The following is a 24,115-nucleotide window of genomic DNA, read 5'->3' as shown; positions in this document are numbered from 1 at the left end:
GCATGGCCTTGGATTCATCATTTAACCTCTCTATCTCTACCTGAATTCATCTATTACACATCGATAATTCCTACCCTACCCTGCCCTGCTTCATAGGGATGTGAGGATAAAATGCAATATATGAAAATACATTGAGTTCTCAGAGATGTTTTATTAATCTAATTATTATTATAAAATCATCCCCTTATTATTTACATCTGTTACTCAAGATAGTTGAAACCATAGACCTATTCATCATGACAAAAGGAGTGTAGCTGAACAAATTATCTTATAGTTTTCAATTATTTGTACCTATTTTTCCCCCTTCTTCACTTTGGATTTCTGAGAGGGGTTTTACTATATTATATATTCTTGGTATAAATTGTATAATGTGTCATAATGAATATGATCTACTTTTAGTTTTAAATGAGCCATGCCACTACTTCATATCTATGGAGTACAACCCTACCCTACTTGGAAGTGAGATTACTTCTCTGTGTCTGCTGGCTATTTCAGACCACTTTTGTAAAATTAGCTCTTGTCCTCCCTCTACAGGAGAATTTGCCGCCTTCAAGTAGCCACACCATCATGGCAGCATCTACTCTTATTATTTCTTAAGTCTTGTGTTCCTACAGTTTCTTAACATCAAAACTCAGTTCTGTTCCTCAAAACCTTTTTTAAAGATACAGAAATTTCAGTGCATAAGCTAGAGTGGAACAGAATGAATTTTTCCCCTCCAACAAAAGAGGGAAGACTATTTTAGGAACCAGAACTCTGGGCTGCCAGTGTTTCTTCTTCAACACAGACACCACGTGCACTAACCACGCCTGCCCACTCCCAGGAAGAGAGAGGAGAGACCGTGCATTCTGACCTTTGGGGGTTCAGGCAGGATGGGAAGGAACTGCTGCTACGGCTTGGGAGATTGGCTATGGAAAGTCTGCAGATCAACTTTTCTCCTTCTAACTACCTGGCCAATAAATGGCAGATCATCTGATGGGGCAATTCCAATCACAAGAATCATTCCTTTTTCTTTTCTGGGATTTTGTTATGGGGTTTTTTCCCTCCCTTCCTGGTGTACCTTCTAAGAGCTGGAACAAAAATGCAGTATAGCCCTTTCAGTGTTATGTGTGTCCAATATTCATCCATATTTTCAAATTTATCCCCCCAAAAAAAGATTATTTTTATTGGAAAGAGGAACAAGGACATTGTACAACTGGGTCAAGAGAAAAAGGGAATACAGCATCTTTTTTCCAGATCTATTCTATCTCTCTTCTTTAATTTCCTTTCCAAACTCTGGTGTGTGACTCATTGAGGGTGCCTTCTAAGCAGGCTGGAATGCATTGACACACACTGGGTCTTTCTCATTGATCCAGCAACCAAGAAATGCTTGTATGTCTTTTTATAATAAACCAGGTCTTCAGTGTATATTTCCATTGGGACAATACAATAAATTTGTTTTTAAGATCTATCAATCAGCAAATATTTATTGAGTGCCTGTTGTGTGCAAGGCACAAGATACCACTGTGGTATGTGACTGCAATTGCTAAAAATTATTTGATAAAGGGCCATAGTTGGGTTTTTTTAAAAAGAGGTTTTTTAATTGAAAATTAAGGTACATATTTAACACAGAGTACCTTCCCAATGTAAATTATTAAATAATGGAAAATAATTCTCAGGTTGAATTGAGTCACAGTAAAATATAATACCCTCCCCTGAATCAACTTTCTAAAAATGGTATTTGGAGTGTGAAATGATTTTTTTAAGAAGGAAAAAAGGGGTGCAAATTTTTGTTACTTTATCCTATGTCCTCGAATAAGTTTGTATACATATAAGGAAGCTTGTCATAATGACAAGAATTTATATCATTTTTATTAATGGTTCTGACTGGATCCATACTAATATCTTGTTTCATTTCTTCCCACTTACTCTCTTTTACTCTGCCCACTTTTCTCCTTTATCTAGTTTGCAACCTAAAATAAAAATGGTGGTATGTGCATTAATTTTCCTTCTTCTTTTCTTCTCAAGCCTGGTATTCAAAAGGTTGGTAACTTTGGAACTAAGTTTCTCAGGGAGCATATAGAGTCACAAATGATGATGGGAGAAATTAGCAGGAGGGTGTTTTGATGTGCTCAGTTTGCAGAATTTTGATGCTAGACATCAGTTATTTTTTAGAGGTTGATGCTAATTAGGTTAGATAGCTCATTACCCTATCTTAGCAGAAAGCAAAAAAATGTCCCTCAGAGCATCTTTACTTCTTTTACTGAAAGTGAACGCTAATCATGACAGTAAGAAGGAAAGTGACCAGATATTAATGGTCAGGTGAAATTTCTCCATATGATAACAGAATCTTCGCTTGAATGGAGGGGGAAAAAATTAGTTGTGCAATAGGCTTTAACCAGCAAAACACAAGAGGCCAAGGATCTGCATGAAATTGAGCAGAGCCTAAAATAAATCAGGGAACAAGAAAAGCATACTTTTATTTCCAAGTCACACTGCTCCTGTAGGCCTAGATACTTAAACTCCCTGCCATCAGATGCATTTTTCTTTAAACATTTCTAAATAGAGAATAGCCATCTGAAAGGTTTATGGACTGGTCTAAATTTGCCACTAACAATGTAGGTAAAAAATCCAGATATTCAGGAATGAATAATGAATTTGAAATTAAATGTATTCTTATTATTCCTACATATATAAAATAGTTATGTGATATAGAAATGGCCGAGGCTGAGAGTGATTCAAACTGGCATGGTTTGCTTGCATGCGCGTCTGTGTGTGTGTGTGTGTGTGTGTGTGTGGTATGACCTCTTTTTTTAAAAATGTGTTTCCTTTGTTTTTTATTTTTAATCTGTAAGCTTTGTTGCCACAGATGCTAGATATGGTTGTTTTTCCTCTTAGATTATCATACAATTTCTTTCCCAAGGTGAAAGTGAGCAACAGTAAGTATATTCAGTGCTCCTTTGAAATAAATAGAACCTGCTTGGAGTGATGCTGAATCTAAGACTACCTCAGCAAGGAAGGAGCTGTTTATGGATGAGGCTTAGAAAGTCACATTTGAGATTTTACACACTTCAGAGATGCTGCTTTTTACCTCCCCCCATCCTCCCTTTCTGGGTTGCCATCTTATTTGAAAAGAAAAGGCAAACTTGACTTGTATAGGCTGGCTTTAAAATGAATATGAAGCCAGAGTTCATGCTCAGGGTATTGTTGAGTGATTTCAGGTTACTTTTTTTTAAATCCCCTTTTCATTTCCTTTCTTTTTTAACTAATTTTTTCCCACTTCTTTCAATTGCTTTTCTTTTGCTTTATTATTTGATGTTTCAGACTCTAAATAGACTAGAGCCTTTAAGTTTCTAAGAAAAATACAAGGAAACAGTCCTTGTTTGTGCAAAGCACTTTATGAATAATGCAATGTAAATGCACATTATGTAGCTGCTTTATTAATGATCTTTTAAGGTTGTGATTCTACTGCCTTATAGTTTGCTTTTCCTATGGTGGCTGCAGTGCCTTCATTTTATTTTTGGTAAAGATAGATAAATAAAAGTTAAAACCTTTTAAAAAACTGGGAACAACTGCAGAGAATTCCATTTTCAGTTTGATCTTCAAATTCATTGATTCTTCAGTATCCTGAACATTTTCCATGGAAATAATATTTTTCAGGACATTAATGTCATGAAGTTTAATGAAAAAAGAAAGGGGAGGGGAGAAGTAATCATCCATACTTCATCCCCTTATATTAAGGGACTAGATGTACGACTGGTAAACAAATTCACTGTCAAATACTGGTTCCTAAGAATTCTTTTATGGCTTTTATCAGGAACATGTTAGCAATTGTTAGTGGGACTTGGAGCACAGGAACTCTTAGCAATATGTCTTACATTTGCATTGAGATTTTGAAAAAAAATTATAGTGCCATGTAACTTTAAAAATAATATATCTTCAGTAGTATGCTCTTTCTGAAATCCTGGGAACAATTTCTCCAGCCCAGTCTGGGCATCCACAAATAGGACATGGCACTCTCTTTTTGACACATTTCTAAAAACTACTGCTGTAAGTCCCTTTGCAGATCTCGTCCATTTCCATCTTTTATTTTCATCTCAGTGCTTGATGCCAACAGGATATCATAGAAATGGAGAAGATGAAGAAAAGATAATGGCTGTAGTTCAGAACATGTTGATAGTATCAGAAAATTCATTGATGTGTTCATTCAGGTGATCCCCTCCCTTTGTGAAGTAAGAAGTTATTTTAATTCTGTGAGGCCAAGACTGTCCTGATTAGAGTGAAGATTTAAGTTTTATGTGAATGTTTAGATAATGCATTCCTTTTTTGATCTCAGAAGAGATATAGTACACACTTTAGCACTAAAACTATTGAAAAGATGTGTAGATAACATCCATTGAAAATGGTGCTAGAATGGCACCAAGGAAGGCCTGATCTGTTTGGGTACTGCATTTTGATACTCTTACCCTTAAATCTATTGTATGAAAGGTAAAAAAGAAGGAAAGGGAATAGTCATTTATTAAGCGCCTACTATGACGGGCACTGTGTAATAATAATAAATGAAATGGTGTGGTATGACTTTATTAACACTGATTTGATTCAGGAAGATGACTTACCAGAAGCACAAATTCTATGTTAGCTTCAGTGAAGTGTTCCCTAAATTGTTACATGCACAGAAAAAAATGTAAATAAATCTTCATCAGATATTATACAGCTTTTGACCAAGATAAGCCCGCTGAGCCATGAGAGCAGGTTTTGTAGCTATTTGTTCTGGAAAACCTTATTTTTCCAAATTGCCATTTTAGCAGCTAGCAAGTCAGCACCTTGAGAATGATAAATGGATATAAATTTTTGGCAATGGAAGACTTTTTAAGAAACCAGCTAGAGATACTAAAGGGACAAAAGCGAACTAGTAAATGAAAAATAAATATTCTTGATGTTCAATTAAAACCTCCATTTAAGGCCCTAAGATGACACTGTGCATGTGAGGTTCAAGTACTTACCTTTACAATTTTTGCCAAATGATCTCACCGTGCCTTTGTGATGCAATAAAAGCTAAAATATAGCAGAAATAGTCTTTCATGAAAGTAGTGACTGGTTTGATTTGCTGTTCTTTGTTATTTGGAGAAAACAGCAAGGACCTCATCCCCCTCCCAAAAAAGCATCTTTAGATTTTGTAACCTAAACCAGAGATTAAAATGAGAGAGCCCGCTAATGGACTTTTGAATACAAAAAAAAAGTTGAGTTTTTTAATTTTTTAAATAGAACCGTTAGATTAAAAGTAGAGTTGTGGCATTTGGGAAGAAATTATATATTCCTTTTCCTTCAGCCACTAAAGCGTGAATATTTTGCACACTAGAAATGTTATTGAATGGATATTTGAGGAGAAATGAAATTAGTTAGGATTCTCCATTCTTGGTGACCAGATATATATATGAGCTTTCTGCACAGTCTTTGGGAAAATGAAAAGGTATGATATGGGACAGCATTTTAATGCTGACCATTTTTAGACTACTGCTGCAGCTGATAGAATATTCCACCTGATGTCTAAATTTTATAAAGCCACCTGGTCCATATAAGTGGCACAGAAAACTACACCACCAGATAGCGAGCTCCCTCTTGGAATTCAGCCCCTACAGAACTCCACAAACTCGATAGGACTATGTTGCTAATCTGTATAATCTGTGAGAGCCAGATGGGAAGGAGCTTTCCTTTAGGGGCGAAATGGTGGCAGTACATTGAAAAAGCAAAGGCCTTCGACGGGTGAATAAGATTGGGCAGCATGGTTGAATTTCTTAAATCCTTCTTCCCCCTCTCTACCCAAACTCTTCTTCCCTTCTCCCCACTCCCAATAAACCAAGATAAAAGAATCTACAACATACTTCTTGGTTACTGGGTTCTTCATTAGAACCCCTTCTTAACACATTTTATATAGAATGGTAGCCTGTCTGATTTTAGCAGCAATGGTATACAACTTGACGAGAGTATAATGGCACAACCCTCGTGTTCATTTTCCCATTTTTAGCTTCAGTAGCATTTTCAGTACTGATGTAGTTTGTGATGTATCAGCACCGATTACTATGTTCTTTTCCTCTTCAAACATAAGTCCCTGCCAGATACCAGCCCACACACACACACATGCACACACACAAACACAACTTTGGCAGAGACAAATCTAGTCCACAATGTTGTCAGTTATAGTAAAAAGTAATAGCAAATCCTCTAAGGAGTATTGAAGAAGTTAAGCAGGACAGAGATTTAGCTTTCAGTTCAGGATTGCGGGGGGGGGGGGGATAATCATTTGTTCCCCATCTCAGAAAAGACATGAGGAAAGCGGAGTCTTTTAATAAATGCACAACTATTACAGTGGTCAGCTTAGGTCTGTGTTTTGTATTAACTGTTGGTTAAATAAAATGGTTTGTGGGTTTTGTTGTCTTTTAACTCTTTGACTGTCATAATAGTCAAAGTGCCTATGGATACATGCAAGTGTGTTTCCTTTCTCTCTTTTTTTTTGTGATGTCGGATGTGATCTTTTTGTTTTATGTGTGTTTTGTTTCTTTTAAAGAAATAACTTTTTGTAGAACTCTTTGCCAATAAACAATGAAATATCTGTATCACTGTCAAGAGAAAGATTTGTTCCAAAAATCTGATCTACCTTGGCAGGCTGTACACCTTGTCCGGTCCACGTTGCCTGTCTCTTCTGTTTCAAACATAGTTGAATTGAGAATCAGGCATGAAAGTTGCATCGGATATAGAGAACACAGCAAAGGAGCATCTTTCCTTTTATATTGAGAGGAAGGGTGAAGTTGGGGTTGGGAGTGTTTTGACTAATATTTGGTGTTATGTTTATATATGTTAAGCCCTGGATGGTGTGGGTGTGTGTGTGTGTGTGTGTGTGTGTGTGTGTGTGTGTGTGTGTACACATGAAACTTAGAAGTTTCGGAATAGCTTAAGCATTGAAATTCAGTCTGGGCACAAATGTATGAAAAATGGACCAAACTTGGGTGGTGAGCAAGGGGGAGTGGGGAGGGAAGAGTTACAGGAACAGGGGAGATAGTGATACGGGTGGGAAACAAGTTATAATTACCTAAAATCTAAGAGTGCAATAAATGTGCTTTTTATTCAAAACTGTGAAGTTTTTTAAAAATCCTACAAAATACATCAATCCTTCCTGATCCCTTTGTGTGCCCCTTACCTGATTGAAACCAGCTATTTAAACTTAAGCCTTTTTGTTCTCGTTCATTTTTAACAAATGTCCGACCTACGTGTCTTATTATTTTCATGTCCTATCATCAGTTTATATACTTGTACATATATAAGCTACTTTTTACATCATTTGGGAACTTATTAGGTCCTCAGTGTGTCCCTTTGTTCTACCATGTAACACGATCTGATGGTCACATTTGAGCTCCAGTAACACTATCTAGATTTGAAGGATAAAATCTCGGTGATGTGTGTATGTGATGATCTTCTTTGTCAGTTTGCACACTTTGTCCTCCTCCTCTTTGCCTCCCCTCTGTCTGACTGAGCTGTTGCTCCCAGAAGGGTTCACAACTGATCTTTTTCCCCATGGGGGTGAATTTGAGTCCACTCTTCTGTTGACATTTTCCCTGGTGCGTCACAGTAGTTTTGCTAAAAAGATAAGTTGTGGTTACTATTTGGCTTGAACAGAGTACAAGAGAGATCTTCCTTTGTTATATATATCCTGGATTGAGGACTGCTCTACTAGGGAAAAGAAGGGGAAGTCTTCATTGCAGGGAACTTCCTGCCCCATGTCACTCTAAATTCGGTAGTAGTACATGCAAGCCTTCTCTACCATGTTACTGCCAAAGTCTCAAAAGGGTTCCATGGAGTTTATAGGCAGTGAAAGGTTTGGGTCTTTTAATAATTATTCATAAGGATCTATCTCTGCTTTTGCAGAAATGATAAAGAATAATTTTTATTTAACTTTTTTCAAGTCACTAAAAAAATCTCAGATTGGTGACATTCCCCTCCTATCCTCTTGTTCATGGAGTGATTGCTTGTTCAAATTACTTTTCTTGGATTCCCACTCCCTTTCCTTTTATCTGGGTCCCCTTTCCTACTCAGGTCCCTTCATTTGTACCTTGGAGTTTTTTCTCATGTAAATTTATACAATGGGAAATATTGTTCAGTTGGCTAGAGAGCATGGAGATTTAAAGCAACAAAACAACTGAAATTCAGATTGAGGAAAATTATTTCTGTGTAAAGTTATTTAAAGAACTCTGTATTATATAAAAGGCAAAAAGTTCTATGTACTTGATGTGAATATGAGAATACTGCTATAATAAAGATTGACTGCATGGAGAAGTCTTTGTTGAGGTCGTTATTATGAAGGTTGTCATTCGGCGATGACAAAACAATAAATTTGGTGTGTTTTCAAAAAACCTTAATAAGCAAGATTCCAAACCTAATGACTAAGGAATGTCATGCATGATATTAACTGCTGTGATTTATCTGATTTTTTTTAGATTACCAAACTAATTACTTGGTCTATTGGGCATGGGATGATGATTTTATTTATAACAATATTTTATAAGAGGCGATGCTATATTTTGGACCAGTTGTAACCTTGCCACTTAGATGTACCCTTTATTTTAAGAAAAGTAAAGCCAAAATGATGAATAGCCTTTGTTTCAAACATTGTCCACTAGGTGAACCATAATGCTAATAGCTGGCACTCTCATATGATCTCATTTGATCCTCATCATGACCCTTTAGATGGGACTAAGTTACTTATACAGATATTCTTCCCCTTTTGCAGATGAGGGGGGATCTGAGGCTCACAGAAGTTTCAGTGACTTCTCTGTGGAAAAATCAGTGATGTCAGAGGCCACATTTAAACCCAAGTCTCCCCAACTACCAGTCTCGCACTCCTTTTGTCAGTGTTTAGGGTGACTATTTGGGTAGAATCTGAATAGGCCAGAAATAATACACAGCATTACATCCCCCCAGAGCTGGGTGTCTTGGCCAGACCTGCCCCACACCCGTCCTCAGGGGTTTGGGATACTACAGAATCTAAAGAAAAAGTGATCTCTGGCAGTAAAAGCCAGAGATTCCCCTACAGCGGGGAGAGAACGCCACACAGCCCCCCAGAAGCCCTGGCTCTGCCCTGTGTGTCTTCCATCCTGTCTGGGATGACTTCCTGTGCCCTCCTCTAAGCTATGGTCCAGCCCGGCGCCGAGGCTCATCTTCTGATTGGAATTCTGATTCACCGTTCTTTATGGTGGATCCTTTCCGTCCAGTAGGGGAGGCTGGGTGGCACAGTGGCCTCAGTCCAGCCTCAGGCTCGCCAGGCACGCCACCTGGAGCAAGTCGTTTAACCTCTCTTGCCTCTGTTTTCCTAGAGGCCGTCTGGCACCACCTCGCTGCTCTTTGTTTTCCACAGAGGTTCAATGTTTGGCTTCTACAGGCTGTGCTCAGAGAACATTGGCGCAGGGCTACCCTTACCGGGTCACATACGGCGTCCCAAAGTTCTAGTGTCCTTGGAAGCTTTAATCGCTTGAAGGGACAATAAATAATGGTTTTCACTGACAAGCCACCAAAGCTTAACACTGCACCAAGACCTTTGAGAGCCTCCCTCGCTCCTTTCCAGGGAGACGCAGGCTCTCGGCTCCCATCCCTTCCAGATTCATGTCCCAGCCCCACCGCCCAACGAGAGAACGGGAAAATGGCCATCCGGAACCCCCCTTGGCTAAGCCATTTTTGCTAAGCATGTGGATGAGTTGGGGGTCTCGCCCTATGCTTACATGTCTTCTTCGCCACCATGATGCTTCTTGATGTCCATCTCCCTGTGGCCTGATGAACTCGCGCCCCCCATCCGGCCAGGAATGACTTCTTCCCCCGCTATGGCTCCAAAAGCTATAATCCTGCCAGCGTGCAGAGGGAGGAAAGCTATGAGCCATGTAGCCTCTGCTGCAGTGGTCCAGGTCTGAGGTGAGAAGGACCAGCACCAGGGTGGTGGTTGTGTCCGAGGAGGGAAAGGGTGCTGGGGAAGACTAGTGGCTGCCCCCGGGGCTCCCCAGCGGGCCTCAGCAGCACCTCCGAGATGTGCAGGAGGAGAGGGAGGAGATGAAGCCAACCGGGGGGCTGAGAGGATGATGACAGCCGCTTGAGGGGGTGGTTTTTTGAGGATGAAGATGTGGACGTGTTTGCAGGTCGTGGAGAATCTGTCCCTTGTTGATGGAGAACATGAAAACTACGTGAAGGGGGAAGATGAGAGGGGGAGCGATGTGCTGGAGCAGACGGGATTATTTGTGCATGTCAAAGGGTTGCTCCGTCTCCCAGTGGCCTACAGAGGAGAGGTCCTGGGTTCAAGTGGTACCTCAGGCACTTCCTGGCTGTGTCTCACACACACGTCAGCCCAATTGCTTAACCCTTATGGCTCTTCTGCCTCGACACTGGTCCTCGGTGTCCATTCTAAGATGGGCTTAAAAGAGCCTGAAGGAGGCGACAGGACCAGAAAGTCTCTGGGGGCCTGGAGTCGAGGAGAGAAGAGAGAAGCCTTAGCGAATGAGCTTCCGTCTCCACTCAAAGCCATCGCTTAGTTCGGTCCTCGTTACCTTTTTTTCTTAAACCCTCACCTTGTGTCAGTATCGATTCTAAGACCAAAAAGTGGCAAGAGCCAGGCTGTTGGAGTTCCATGCCTAAGTGACTTGTCCGGGTCACATGGCTAGGAAGTGTGGCCAATTCTGAACCAAATTTGAACCGATGCCAGGCCTGGCACTCTAACCACTGGCCTGCCTAGTTGCCCCTCCTCGTTCTCTCTTCCCCTAGATGACTATACTAGCCTCTGAACTGGTTTCCCTGCCTTCATCATCTCTCCTCTATAAGACAACCTCCAAACATGCCAAAATAATTTTAATAATTTTACCATGTTGCTTCTCGGGTTTCCCATGGCCAAGAGGATCAATTATAAACTCCTTCCATAGCATTCAAGGCTTTCCCTAATGGGACTTCCATCCATTTTTCCAGATGCATTTCCTACTAGCCCCCTCACAAAGGACTTTCTAGCCAAATCAAACTTCTAAGTCATTCAACAAATTGAATAGTCCGCCTCCTTTTTCTATCCCTTTGTCCAGGAATGCTCTCCTTCCACCTCTTAGAATCCCTCTTTCCTTTCCATCACTGAAGCACTCCCCGTGCGTCTGGCTGTGGGGTAGAATATCAGGATTCTGAGGTCACACCTTGTATTCCTTCTTCGTACCTTCAGGGCCTGGAAGTGAGCTTTTCAGACAGGATTAGACGTCCATAATCAGCGGAGTGTGACCATGCTCAGCCCCATTCATCTAGGAACAATCTGAAAGGAATCCACAAGTCTGACTTCACTCCTCTGGTACCCTCTCCTCCTTCCGTGCCTCCCCTCAGGAGATCACTTCCTGCAAGGAAGGGCTAAATGGGAATGGCCCAGGAAGCCCTTATCCATGATTTCAAAGCCTGCCCTGAGAATCTGAGAAGGGACTCCCAGGATGGGTTTGATGGAGCTGCGGTGATTCAGTGGCCGACACCTAAAGAAGTATGCCTTGAGCCGTAGAGGAAAGAGGCCGCCCATGGCTTTCTCCTTCGCATCTGCCCTCTACTCCCCAAGGCCACACGGGCATTAGAGCTTACGCTGAGCTCACAGCACAGGGGTTTAGGCAGCGAGAGCACGGCATTTACAGCACACATTCCTTTTGGGAGATGCTCATGGACTGACTGCTCCCTCGGGGGGCGAGTAGTAAAGGCAGGACCGGAAGGCAGGTTCCCAGACTCCAAATCCAGGACCAGACAAGGCCTGCCCCTTGGGCTCGCCTCCGGCGATACCAGCTGAGTTCACAGCCGGATGCCAAGCCCAGAGGGGGGAAGAGGTGGCACTGGTGAATGTTGCACCACTGGCTCTCCAGGAAAAAAGAACACACACACGGGCACTCACCCTCATTCTCGCACACGCACTCCTGGGTCAGAGCCCGCTGCAGCCGGCCCTGGGCTTGCCCCATTTTCCCAGCGAATAGTGGCAGACGGGTGCCCAGCGCAGGGCTCTTTCTGATCCACTGGTCATTCCCTCGGAGGTCAACGGGCTTTTATAATCTTGTAAGATCTAAGAAGTAACTCACAGGTATCATCTCATTGGAACCTCCCAGAAGAAACTCCCAGAGAGTCAGGAGAGACTGTGATTTACCTATTGACAAACAGCTCGTGGGAGCAGCAGGTAGAGCCTGGAGGCAGGAAGAACCTGAAAGGTGACTTCCTCCTGAGTGACCCTGGGCAAGTCATGGAACTTTTTTGCCCCGACTTCCTCATCTGTAAAATGAGGATATAAATAGGATCAACCTCTCAGGGTTGTTGAGAGGATCCAATAAAATGTTTGTAAAGTGCTTGGCCCACTGCCTGGCACAAAGGTGTTGAATAAATGCTGGTTTCCTTCCTTTCTTCCTCCTTCCTTCTTCCTACTGGTGTCAGAGCCAGGATGTGAACGGAGGTCCCTTCACGCTACTACAGCAGGCGGCCTTCTCAAGTCAGGTAAGACTCCCTGCACCCTACCTAGAACAAAAAGCCACTGTGCTTTGGGGATGAAGAAAGAAACAAAAACAACGCCTCTCTGAAACTTTCCTGTTAGGTCTGTTTTACGGTCAAAAGCTACGCGTGTGGCACTCAACACGTACGCGGTGAGACTTGTAAATGTCGCCCATCAAGCAAACAGGGAGGAAATGGCTCCGGATTATTTCTGACTTGGGAAAAGTCATCTAGAACTTCCCCGCTCGGAGCTGTGACTCCTAAAAGATGGGGCGCTCCAAGGACTCACTGACCATCTCTAAGGCGGCCGGCCTGAGCCTGGGTCACTCCACAGACCTTCTTTCATGTGAATACAACGTTAGTTAGCATCATCACGTCTGTACCAACAAAAGAATTTCTTCTGAAGAACACGGCTGGCCCCTGCGGGTAAATAAGTGAAAAAAGTATTGAAAATACTTGTATTTGGTCAGATCCAGTCCCACAAGCCCACAGCTCTTGGCTAGTCCCGTAGATACTTGTAGAAGGCCGAGCACAGGCAGATTATTGTCTAAGACAGCTGAGACTGCGATGGGATAAAGGAAAACAACTCTGAAAATTTTAAGAACTCTAATAGATGGGACGACGAATCCCGACTCCACCAGACTAACAATAAAGCGAGCTTCCCACCTCTTGGCAGAGAAGTGACAGAATAGAGGCACAGACAGAGACGCATCTCAGTGATGTGTAATTGGGCTTTGCTGGACTCTTACTCGTTACGAGAGGAAAGTCTTTTAGATGTGGGGAGGGAAGTGTGTCACAAGATGCAAAAAAAAAGGAGAGAATAAAACATGAAAAAAAGGCCCAGAAGACAGTTCAGAAGGGGTCAGACAAGTACTCTCGTTAGGACTAGGGATGCACTTGTAATTCTAGTGGCGCAGACAACTCCTACCAATTGTAGGTTGGCATCTTCTCTACAACTTATAGCCTTCGAAAGTTGCCCAGAATCCTAAAGCCAATGAATTGCCCAAGGACACACACTAAGTATACGTCGAAGGTGAGACTCAATCCCAGATCTTCGGGGCTCTGAGGCCTGCTCTCAATCCACCATACCAACCCACTTCTCAATAAAGCATACTTAAAATAAAAACCACGCTGGAAGTAATAGACATTCGTAGTTTCAAATACAAGTGTCTTTATTTTTTTTTAACATGTGAACATTTTGTTGGTGTTTAAGTTCATAATTTTTTAAAAAATCACTGAGCTCACAATTTTTATGGAAACAAGGTATATATATATACATGCAAAGTAAAGGAAAATTCAAGAGGATATGATGAGGTTCCAAAATGTCACATAGTGCCTAATTGGAGGTCAAGAAGGGAAGAACTGGCTAAGGCTACAGGAATTCTAATAGAAGGTGACCAAAATGTCTAAGACTGGAACAGTCTCATTTTTTCAGTGTCCAAGAAAATGTTGCAGACACTGAATTATGTATAATTTCTTTGTGACTATACACACTGTTGCTATAGTAATCATGTATCCCACTCCCTCTGTGGTGAAGAATAGCTGATTTTTTTTTAACTTTCTTTAATGGGGGTTAAGTGACTTGGCCAGAGTAACACAGCTAAGAAGTGTCTGAGGCCATATTTGAACCCAGGAACCCAGGGTCTCTCTCTCCATTACAGGCCTGGCAATATCCACTGTGCTACCTAATTTCCCTAGAGTAGCTGACTTCTGAAATCTTTTTCCTGTCCCTTCATCTAAAAGGGGCTGGTAGAAATGTAGTCAGTTTACCCCAAACCCATCTTCAAGTGAATCTTAATACAGAGTCTGCACCATAGATGAGACTATCTCTACAAAGGGCTCAAGAGTTGAACCGTCCCCCCAAATTCCTAACATACCCATTCTCAGATGCCCACTTTGCCACAAGAATTTCTTGCTGAGAGGTATTATTATATTACTTGCTCCAGTCCCCCTAATTCAACTGGAAAGCTAGAAAAATTGTCGATACTGTTTGGTTATGTGTGAAAGTTATGCCCCCGTGTATTCCTATATTCACTGGAAATAAAGGAAAATAAGTTATAACTTTGCACACCAGTATTTACAGTAATTTATTTCTTCCTCTCTTATGTAAAAACTACTCTATAGCCTGAGGGAAATCTCTCACAGTCTACTCAGTTCTGGAAAACCGAAGGAAGCAGGACCCCTTAGCACAAAAGCTAGAAACTCTGATAAAGGGTTTCAAACAAGCCCTTCTGGAAGGCTCCTTCTGGAAGATTATGGACAGCTACTCCTCTCTTTCAGTCTGCGATTCACCACAGCATATTTACTACATTCCATTCTACCCATGGCAATGGAGAACATCTTGCATCTTTCCTGAGGCAAGTTGTGAAAGAAGTTCAACTTCTTTCTGAAATGTCACCTCCAGGAAATCACAGAAACTGCCCCTCAGACCTCCCACCAAAAGTACTATTTCTTTTCATATAAGAGACCCAAAAAGTGAAAACATAATCCCTCTGTACCTAGAAGTAGAAGTGTTGGACCTGGAATGAGGAAGATCCTACCTCACACAATTACTAGTGTGACTCTGTGAAAGTCTCTTAATCTCTCTCAGCCTCAGTTTCCTTTATATAAAATGAAGATAACAGCATCTACCTCATAGGATTGTTGTGTCAAATGAAATAACACGCACAGTGCTATGCAAACTTCAAAGCCCTATATAAATTTTAGCTATTTCCACCTTCAAAATCCTGAAGAGACAAACACGTAATTAATTTACTCTGCCTCTGAAATATTTTAGAGCCTTAGATCTGGATCAACACCAAATTTTGTTATGTGTTTAAATTTTTATAGTAATTAGCTAGCACACCACAAATGTTCAGTGAGTGCTGAAAAAGACTTCTTTGCTAAATCCTAGAAATATAGCCTGAAAGTGTTGTTATTTGGGAGTCAGGAGTGGAGGACAGAATCTTCAGTAGCCTCACTTTAAAAAAGGAGAAGATCCGTTGGCTGCGGGAAGAGTGGGTAGAGGGGAGGGAGGGAAACAATGTGATTATTGTAACCAAGGAATAATGTTCTAAATTGACTAAGTAAACTTATTCAAATGGGAAAAAAAAGGAGAAGATCCTCCTGACTTTCTGTACTGTTCAATGAGGCACATTTTAATAAGTTGTTTTCCATGTGACTGGAACTCTAGGCTTCTACCACCAAAGGCAGATGGTGGAATGCTGCAGATCTGCAGCCATCAGAGTAACAAGGGAAAGACAGAATTCTAGCACAACTGAGTGTTTTTTAAAAGGACAGATCCAAACTAAGGAAATAACCAATGAAAAATACTTACACAAAATGGGAGAGCTCAGGCTGGAGCAGAAAAAAGAAATGCAAAGGGAAGCAGAAGTCAAATGAGATACTTCATTCAGCTTCAGGGCTGGTTCTGAAGGATCATCTCAAGAAGAGAGGGGAGCATATCCCTCAATAGTTAATTGTATACATCATGGAACACAAGAAGTTCCCAGTGGACACATGACCAAAGGGAAAATGGTCACATCATAGAAAAACTAGAGGAAAATGGAAGGAGATGCCTGCCATAATTATGGCCAGGGAGACAATCCTTAAACAAGGAATAGAGAATCGCAATACACAAAATGAACAATTCTGACTACGTAACATCAACAAGTTTTTGCAAAAACATAATCAACAATTACACTTAGAAGGGAAGCAATTAACTGGGGAAAGTTTTTATAGTAAATATCTATTAAAGAGTTGTTATTCAAGGTATTTATTTAGGGACAACTATGTAAAAATAAGAGCCAGGTTGTCTTAAAAAAATGCAAACTATCACAAACCTATGAGCAGACCCTCCAAATTACTAATACAAGACACATGCAAGTTAAAATAACTGAGATGTCACCAGGAAGGCTGGCAGAAATAGAAATAACTGATAAGAAGGGTTGCCAGAAGACACATTAGTACTGTATTGGTGAAGCTGTGAATTGGTTAATTCTTGAAAACAATTTCCTAAACTAAACTAAACTTACAAAAACTAAACTACTTACCAAAATTTCCTAAAAGTCATTAAACTGTACATATCCTTTAACCCAGTGATATCAATATCATACATATACCCCAAGGACATCAAGGGAGGAGAAAAAGATCCTACATATGCAAAAAATATTTATAGCAGCATATTTTATAAAATAGCAAAGAACTAGAAAAATGAGTGAAATGATTGGTAAGTAGCTAAACCAATCATGTTATATGACTGTAATGGAATATTACTGAAACATAAGAGACTGAACAATTCAGAGAAACTGAGAGACTTGTATGAACTAATATAGAGCAAAAAAAGCAGATCCAAGAAGACACTTTCCAAAATGATAATAATATAAAACCACACTGAAAGACTTCAGGACTCTGATCAATGCCGTGTCTAACCCTCACTTTGGAGGACTGATAGTAACACATACCTCTCACCTCTCTGAAGAAAGGTAGTATTTTATGGGTGTGAAACAAGGCATACATTTGCAGATGTGGCCAAGCATTCTGCTTCACTATACTCATTGTTATAAATAAAAAATCTACTGGGGGACAGGAAGTATTATTTATTGTGAAATGACAATGATGTTGAAAAAGAAAACATCAATTAAACATTTTTTTTAATTTAAGTAGTAATTGTAATTACTGGGAAATGAGGTGCTTGGCAGCACCTACTCGTAGTGGTGATGACATTACTCTATAAGTCTTCAGAATCATCATAGGGAATACCCAATTCTTCATCTGTCCATTTGGAAGGATCTGGATATGGAAAATGACCCTGGTGGGAACAATTAAAAAAAAATCAAGTATCCATTCAACTGGAGAAAACAAATTTTAAAATGAACAAGCATAAAGAAGTGAGAAATGGCATTTTTCTACCCAATAGATAATGACCCCCCTGAACAATGGCTACAACCTTTTCTCCCATTCCTCCTTCCTCCCTCTCCCCTACATACTGAATGAACAAATCCCACTGGCTTAACTTCTTTGATGTCTAACCTTTCTTCTGTTTATGAATTGTTCAGTTTTGGGTTGTAGATTGAATTTTTTAAACCTCTTCATCTTTGTAAGGGGCAGACAAAATGACTTCCCAAACACAATCTAGCGTGCTCTTCTTCAATGATGGACCTAGTTTACCATTTAACTGCAGAGGTTATCCAAGAATCATAGACTGATAGATTCAATCCAATATGAACAATATGCATTCTTCATACAACTGTTTATTCTTGATGGATTGCGAGGCTGACCTTTGGTTCTCAGCTCTCAATCAAGAAGCCAAGATGTTATACAAATCAGCAAAATAGCACCCACAAACAAGAACATATAGCCAACCTTTATTTACCAATCTTTAAGTAATCTCTTTTATGCTAGGATTTTCCACAGGACAGTCTTCATGACACTACAAATTCACTGTATAAAGTATCAGTTGGGACTTCAGTGCTGCTCCACAATCCTTTTAATGTACCTTTATCAATTCCTTATCTAATTTAGAGATTATTCCAAAAAAAATTTTTTCTCCCCTCCTGTCACCAGTGGTACTTTGACTTCTTATACTTAAAGTAGATGGCACTGCCTAACCCACTTCACTGAGAGAACTGAAGCCACCCAACTCAGAAGCATGAAGATATGAATTGATACAAAGTGAAATAATCAGGTAAAGAAGAACTTACAAGACTACAACCATGGAGATGGAGAGAACAACCACAAAACAATAAATAATGTTGCAAAAAAAGAAATATGAGGATACCTCATCTCACTATTCTGTAAAGATTCACCAATGTGGGATAATACAGCAGATATTTTTGATGAAATCATTAGCTTTGATTTTTTTTAAATAATTTTTGTTATTAAGGGATGGCAGGGGGAAGAGATACAGATGGAAATTTAGATGATATAAAAAAGTAAAAGACATCAACAATAAAAAAAATTTTTTAAGAAACTAGCCAGAAAATATTATCCTATTCTTATATAAAAGCACAGTATATTTGTACATAGAATGTAATTCCATTAGAAAGAAAGGTTTTTGAGAGTAGAGACTGCCTTTTTGGCAAGTATCCTTATGGCTTGGCCCAGTATTTTACAGATAGCTAAGAGCTTAAGAAATACATTCATTCCTCCAGAAAAGGGCAAGAAAAATTAAAGAATATCAAATCTGAAGGGGACCTCAAGGATCATCTAAGCCAAACACCTTATTTCCTGCTACAACACAAGAAAGCCAAACATGAGGTGGCAAAAGTACAGAAAAAACTGAGATGATATGAGAATGGGCAAGCTTCAAAGGGAGACAGACTAAAGGAAAAATTCTTCAGTCCACAAAGACAAGAGCTAAGATGTAACATGAGAAAAGTTTATAAAATCATGTTGAGTATAAAAACAGTAAGTATGAATTAGTTCACTAAAAAGCAGAATTCTAGGAGGAATCCACTGAAGTGTAATAGAGATGGTGAGCTTAAACTTATAAGACATGGAAAGTATCATAGTCACAGAATCTTAAGGGTTGCAAAGAACCTTAAAAATTGCCCCAAGGGGGCAGCTGGGTAGCTCAGTGTATTGAGTCAAACCTAGAGATGGGAGGTCCAGGGTTCAAATCTGGCCTCAGACACTTCCCAGCTGTGTGACCCTGGGCAAGTCACTTGACCCCCTTTGCCTAGCCCTTACCACTCTTCTGCCTTGGAGCCAATACACAGTATTGACTCCAAGACAGAAGGTAAGGGTTTAAAAAAAAAATTGCCCCAAATTAAAGACTGAATTAAAATTTTCTGCAGAAAAACTAACTTTAGAATTATACTTGCCAGAGATCAATCCTCTTCCAGGTATTCCTCTCACATGATTTTAACTCTATTAGTAACTTCCTAAACTCTCTAACCTTCTAGCTGGGATGGTTCATAAAGTAGGGAAAACAGTTTGATAATTTTGATCCTCTTGATCCTTAAGCTGTACTTATACGAAAAAAGAACCTAACTGACCAGGACAAGTACACATGGCATAGCCAGTCTTTTGTGGCTCTTTATTCAAAGGCTATTTCTCATTGGTCCTAACAATAGTTTCTGATTCCACCTTTTGAAGATCCAACAAAAGTCTAAGCATGTTTAAGTGTACAAGACTATTCAAATGTATTATAAAAAATGTTTATGAGAATTTGGAAAAAGAAACAGTGATCAATAAACAATAAACCATCAGTTCATCAAGAACAGGTCATAGCAAATTAACTTCACTATCTTTTTTGATAGATTGGGGAGATGTCCTAAATGTAGTTAGAATTTCTGGATTTTATAATAATATATGACAACCTCTCATGACATCTTTCTGTACTTGATCCCAGCCAAAAGGCTGAGAAGTGATTCATAACATCTTTCTAGACAAGACAGGAAGTAGTATGGCATGATGGGAAGAATAATGAATTTAGAACCAGAGGCCTGCACTCCAAATCCTAGCTCTGCCACTTGCTATACCTGGGCTAGTCTACATTACTTCTAAGGTTTCTTCCAACTCTAAATCTATGACCCTAAAATCCTATTATTCTAAATTCAAAGAAGATAGCAAATTTATAGAGGTCTATGCCATCTCCCCCTCACCAAAAAAAAAAAAGGTACAATAAACTAAAATTATAAATTCATTTGAAAACAGTCTAGGTCAGCTCTTAAGTCTTGTGTGTGTGTATGTGTGTTGTGGACACCTTTGACAGTCTGGTAAGTCTATGGACCCTTTCTCAGAATGTTGCTAAATAATTGAAGGAAATGCTAAGTTTCAGTTAGAGGTTAGTAAAATTCTTTTCCCAAGTTGAAAGTTCCCCTGAAATCCCTTGGATCCCAGATTAAGAATCTCCAGTTCAGATAAAGTCATAGATTTCTGACTCATAATTGACTGAGTTAATGAAAGCTAGGATATCTGATGGTTCATCCCTAACTTATGAAACTGATGTCCCAGAAGGCAAGCATGATCTCCCATAGTGTCTCTTGGTATCCCCATCAGATAGTACCAGACTGAACCAGCATGGCATTTATAACCTCATGGTGGAAAGAGAGCTGGCATCTACAAATCATGAATCTTAATAAAGAGTAAAATTCTTGAGCATCAATATTCACGAATTTAAAAATGACATTCCAAAGCTTACCAATACAGCATCGGAGTCATGCCAAAAACGCCAGAGAATCCAAAACCACATTGTAGCACTTAACAGCTCAGCTTTAAACACCTGAGATTTTGTCAGATATGGAAAATTCCGGTAGCGGGGTTCAATGTGTACACCACCTCCACCACTGAAATTCAAAAAAAGAACTTTTTTTAAGTGCAAGTTACAACAGCAATGCATCTGATTTTTCAGATTTACAAATCTTCAGCAAATTCAACTCACAAATTCGCCTGCTCTAACTACAGCTCACAGAGTTGTGGGAAGGATCAAATGAGATACCAAAGTGCTCTATAAATTTTAAAGGACTATAGCAATGTGAAACATAATTATTATGATAAAGTTATTTTCATTTTGTTAAATTATTACATATTGTAACTCTTGTAGTTTGTCCATTTTTAAAGAGGACCAATGACATCACATCTTGACTTGTACGTGAATTGGATTTGGGTGAAGCAGAGTCATTTCACGAAGTCATCAGCCTCACTTTCTCTTCCAGAGTCACCTAAGTCCAATGGCAGGACAAGTCAGGACAACTGGCAATAGCTCCAGACACAGCTAATGACCTTGGCTATCTTTGACAATTACACAATATCTAAGTGCCCGACAGCACCTGCTTCAGCTTTTAGAGCAAACTGTTCTCATCTGCTCATTCTGCTACTGAGGGAAGTCTCCATATGCCTGGGGGTAGACATCTCCTTAAGTCACTGATAGGTTTGGTCACTGTCAATTTAGCCCATCTGCAGAAGTGTAGCTATGCACATGCTAAAAGCATCTTGGTGCCAAAGGTAAGAAAGATAGCTAGTTGGCACTAGATAGAGACCAGGCCTAAAGTCAGGAAGACTCATCTTCTTGAGTTCAAATCTGTCCTCACACTTAAGCTGTATGACCCTGGGCAAGTCACTTAACCCTGTTGGCCTCAGTTTCCTCACCTGTAAATTAAGCTGGTAAAAGAAATGGCAAACCATTCCAGTATCTTTGCCAAGAAAATCCTAAATGGGGTCACAAAGAGTCAAGCATGACAGAACAATAACAAAAATGGAAAGATGGAAATGAATTAAATTCCAAGGATTCAGTTATCTTCTCTATGCTAATGATTATCAGATTATCAGATACCAGCTCTAACCTCTCTCCTATCAGACTTCTATCTCCAGGTTCTATCTCAAACTGAATGTCCCATAGATACCTTCAATTCCACATGTCCAAAAATGAACTTGTCCTGTTCCCGAAATCCCCTTCTAACTTCCCTTTTACTATTAAAGGCACCATCATCCTCTCAGTCACCCAGGCTCACAACCTAGATGCCAGACTCTTCACTCACACCCTTCCACAAACAATCTGGTGCCATTGGCCAGTTGATTTTCCTTCCTAACACCCTAAGGACCCTCTTCTCTCCTCTGATAATGCTCTGGTACCTAAACTCTTTTTGGCATTCAAAACCCTTCATAAACTGTTCTCCCTCCACGTGTTCTGGGATCAATGTCACTGATCACCTTGCCATTCCTGGGGCAAGACAGTCTATCACTTAAATCAGGGCGTTTTCACTGGCTGTCCCTCACATCTATAGTGCACTTCCACCAAGTCCCATCCTCCTTAGCGCTACTGCTTTCTCTCCATGATCATGGCCCATGGGTCCTGATTAGATGGTTTGCAGTGGCTCTGCATGTGATCTCCCTATTAGATTATAAACTCCGTGAAGGCAGTGCCTGTTTTTGGCTATTCTTTGTTATCTCTAGTGCTTAGCACATAGTAGGCGCTTAAATCACGTTTATGAATGAAAGAGCACGGGGCCTCGCCCATGGTAAGCGCAAAATAAATGCTTGAGGACCTCTCTCTGGGCCCGCTTTTCTTATTTTCTCTAAAATGAAAGCTTTGGCCTCGGTTATCCAGAAGGTGCTGGCGATGTATGAATTCTGCCAATGCATAGGTAGAGGGGAAAAGAGTAGAAGCCAGGGAACAGAAGGGGAGGAGGTGAGGGCGGAAAGTCAGAGCGGTCATATCACTACCTCCCCACCAAAGCTGAGCCCCATAATGCCGCGAGCGCTCCAGCTCAGCATCCTGGGACGTGTAGTCCCCTCCAGGCGCCCTTCAAGGTGAGCGCGGGCCCAGAAGCAGAACGAAACCCCCTCAATCCACCAGACAACACTCACTGCCGAACTCCTCCGGTGACCCGTCCAGCTGTCTGCTCTCTCGGACCCTCCAGAAAGCGTCGGCCTCCCTCGCGAAGGAAAGGCCTCAGCCTCCTCAAAGCCGACATGACCGCAGTAGTCCTCAGAGCCCGAGCTCGGACTCCCCGGAGCAGTCGTGACGTAGCCTCGCCCCTTCCCTAGCCGTCACTTTCCCTACGCTACGCCGAGCCCCGCCCCCAAGAGCTCCGCCTCCGGCGGGACGGAAGTCGCAGTCCTTAAGGGAGAAGACTTCACAAAGTCTCACAAGCTTTGATGAATCTCCAGAGGCTAAGCTGGAGTTGGCAGTGCCTTACATTCGCGACGTGGGAAGGCAGCCCTGATTCATTCTCGAACCTGCGTCCTCCTCTCGCCCCGTAGAGAAGCGAATGGATTCTTCCAGCTTCGGACCCAACCATGACTCCCACTTCGTGTGGAGATGGGGCTCAGGATGTCGTGGGGAAAGGTAGGGCTCTCTCTGCTCTGCTAGGAGTCTTTCCCCTGAAGAATCCCGGCGAATTCCCCCTGGGTAGGTAGGTACTGGTCAATCGTGAAGGGGGCGAGAAGTAATCTGTCTGTCCTAGGGCTCTCTAGTGGTTTAGTCCTGGGCGGGCTTAAGTAATCTCCTAGCAACGTTGACGCCGTCCATTGCCAGGGAAAGGTGCGACCTGTGACTCTCAGGACCGAGAACCAAAGCAAAGCTAGGGCTGCTCTGTATGATTAGTGTTGGAGTAAGAAAGTTTAAATTGTATTTTATTGCCCAGTGAATTAAAACGATTGGAGCATGCATTAAAGACCGAATTGGACAAAACACAGATAAAAGTTGTTACCACGTTGTCACCTTCAGTGATTTGGGCAGAATAATAATTGTGGCTCTCATAATCTTAGATTTAGATCCCGAAGGAAGCTCGAGGACTCTAGTAGTGGAGGTAGAAGTAGTGTCTAGCAGTAGCAGCAGCAGCTAGCCAGGCCTGAAGACAGGAGGTCCTGGGTTAAAATCTAGCCTCAGACACTGCTTAGCTGTGTGACCCTAGGCAAGTCACTTAAACCCTGTTGTCTAGCCTTTACCATACACAGTATTGATTCTAAGGCAGAAGGTAAGGGGAAGGAAAGGAAGAAAAAACATGGAGTTGGGAGATGGTGCAGCATCAAGTGCTATTATGAACTTCATTTTACACATAAGGAAACTGAGGCTCTGGTTCGGACAGTGCCTGAAACAGGATTTGGAACTAGGTTTTCCTGACTCCAGAGTAAGCCCCATCCATACCACTTTCTAACACACCGACTTCCAGGTAAACATGGCTGCAGTCTAGAAGACTCTCCC

General features: G+C 41.0%; 2 protein-coding genes across 4 annotated transcripts in view; one reads left to right on the top strand and one right to left on the bottom strand.

Annotated features, from left to right (window-relative positions):
* BRAF (B-Raf proto-oncogene, serine/threonine kinase) overlaps positions 1-8,301 on the top strand; it is a 221,831-nt gene extending 213,530 nt beyond the window's left edge. For all 3 annotated transcript variants that reach the window (XM_056799800.1, XM_056799798.1, XM_056799797.1), the window contains one exon: positions 535-8,301. In XM_056799800.1, the coding sequence (XP_056655778.1) occupies positions 535-557 (23 nt within the window). In that variant the 3' untranslated portion in view covers positions 558-8,301. The remainder of the gene's footprint in view (positions 1-534) is intronic.
* A 5,336-nt stretch (positions 8,302-13,637) lies between these two features.
* On the bottom strand, positions 13,638-23,170 carry NDUFB2 (NADH:ubiquinone oxidoreductase subunit B2). The gene is made up of 3 exons (XM_001375347.4): positions 22,777-23,170; positions 20,612-20,756; positions 13,638-17,275 (listed from the first exon to the last, which is right to left on the bottom strand). The coding sequence occupies exons 1-3, from the start codon at positions 22,881-22,883 to the stop codon at positions 17,195-17,197; spliced, it is 333 nt and encodes a 110-aa protein (XP_001375384.1). The 5' UTR covers positions 22,884-23,170; the 3' UTR covers positions 13,638-17,194.
* Between the last annotated feature and the right edge of the window lie 945 nt (positions 23,171-24,115).

The sequence above is a fragment of the Monodelphis domestica genome, chromosome 5 (genome assembly GCF_027887165.1).
Source record: "Monodelphis domestica isolate mMonDom1 chromosome 5, mMonDom1.pri, whole genome shotgun sequence".
NCBI classification, from domain to species: Eukaryota; Metazoa; Chordata; class Mammalia; order Didelphimorphia; family Didelphidae; genus Monodelphis; species Monodelphis domestica.
Note: the sequence above shows the minus strand (reverse complement) of the source record. Positions and strands in the feature narration are given on the sequence as shown.

Excerpts from the sequence above, each read along its gene's own strand:
- NDUFB2 (XM_001375347.4), bottom strand. The coding sequence starts at position 22,883 with ATGTCGGCTTTGAGGAGGCTGAGGCCTTTCCTTCGCGAGGGAGGCCGA. Across the intron at positions 20,757-22,776 it reads GTCACCGGAGGAGTTCGGCA|TGGTGGAGGTGGTGTACACA; the intron begins GTGAGTGTTGTC and ends TTTGAATTTCAG. Across the intron at positions 17,276-20,611 it reads ATGACTCCGATGCTGTATTG|GGTCATTTTCCATATCCAGA; the intron begins GTAAGCTTTGGA and ends TGTTCCCACCAG.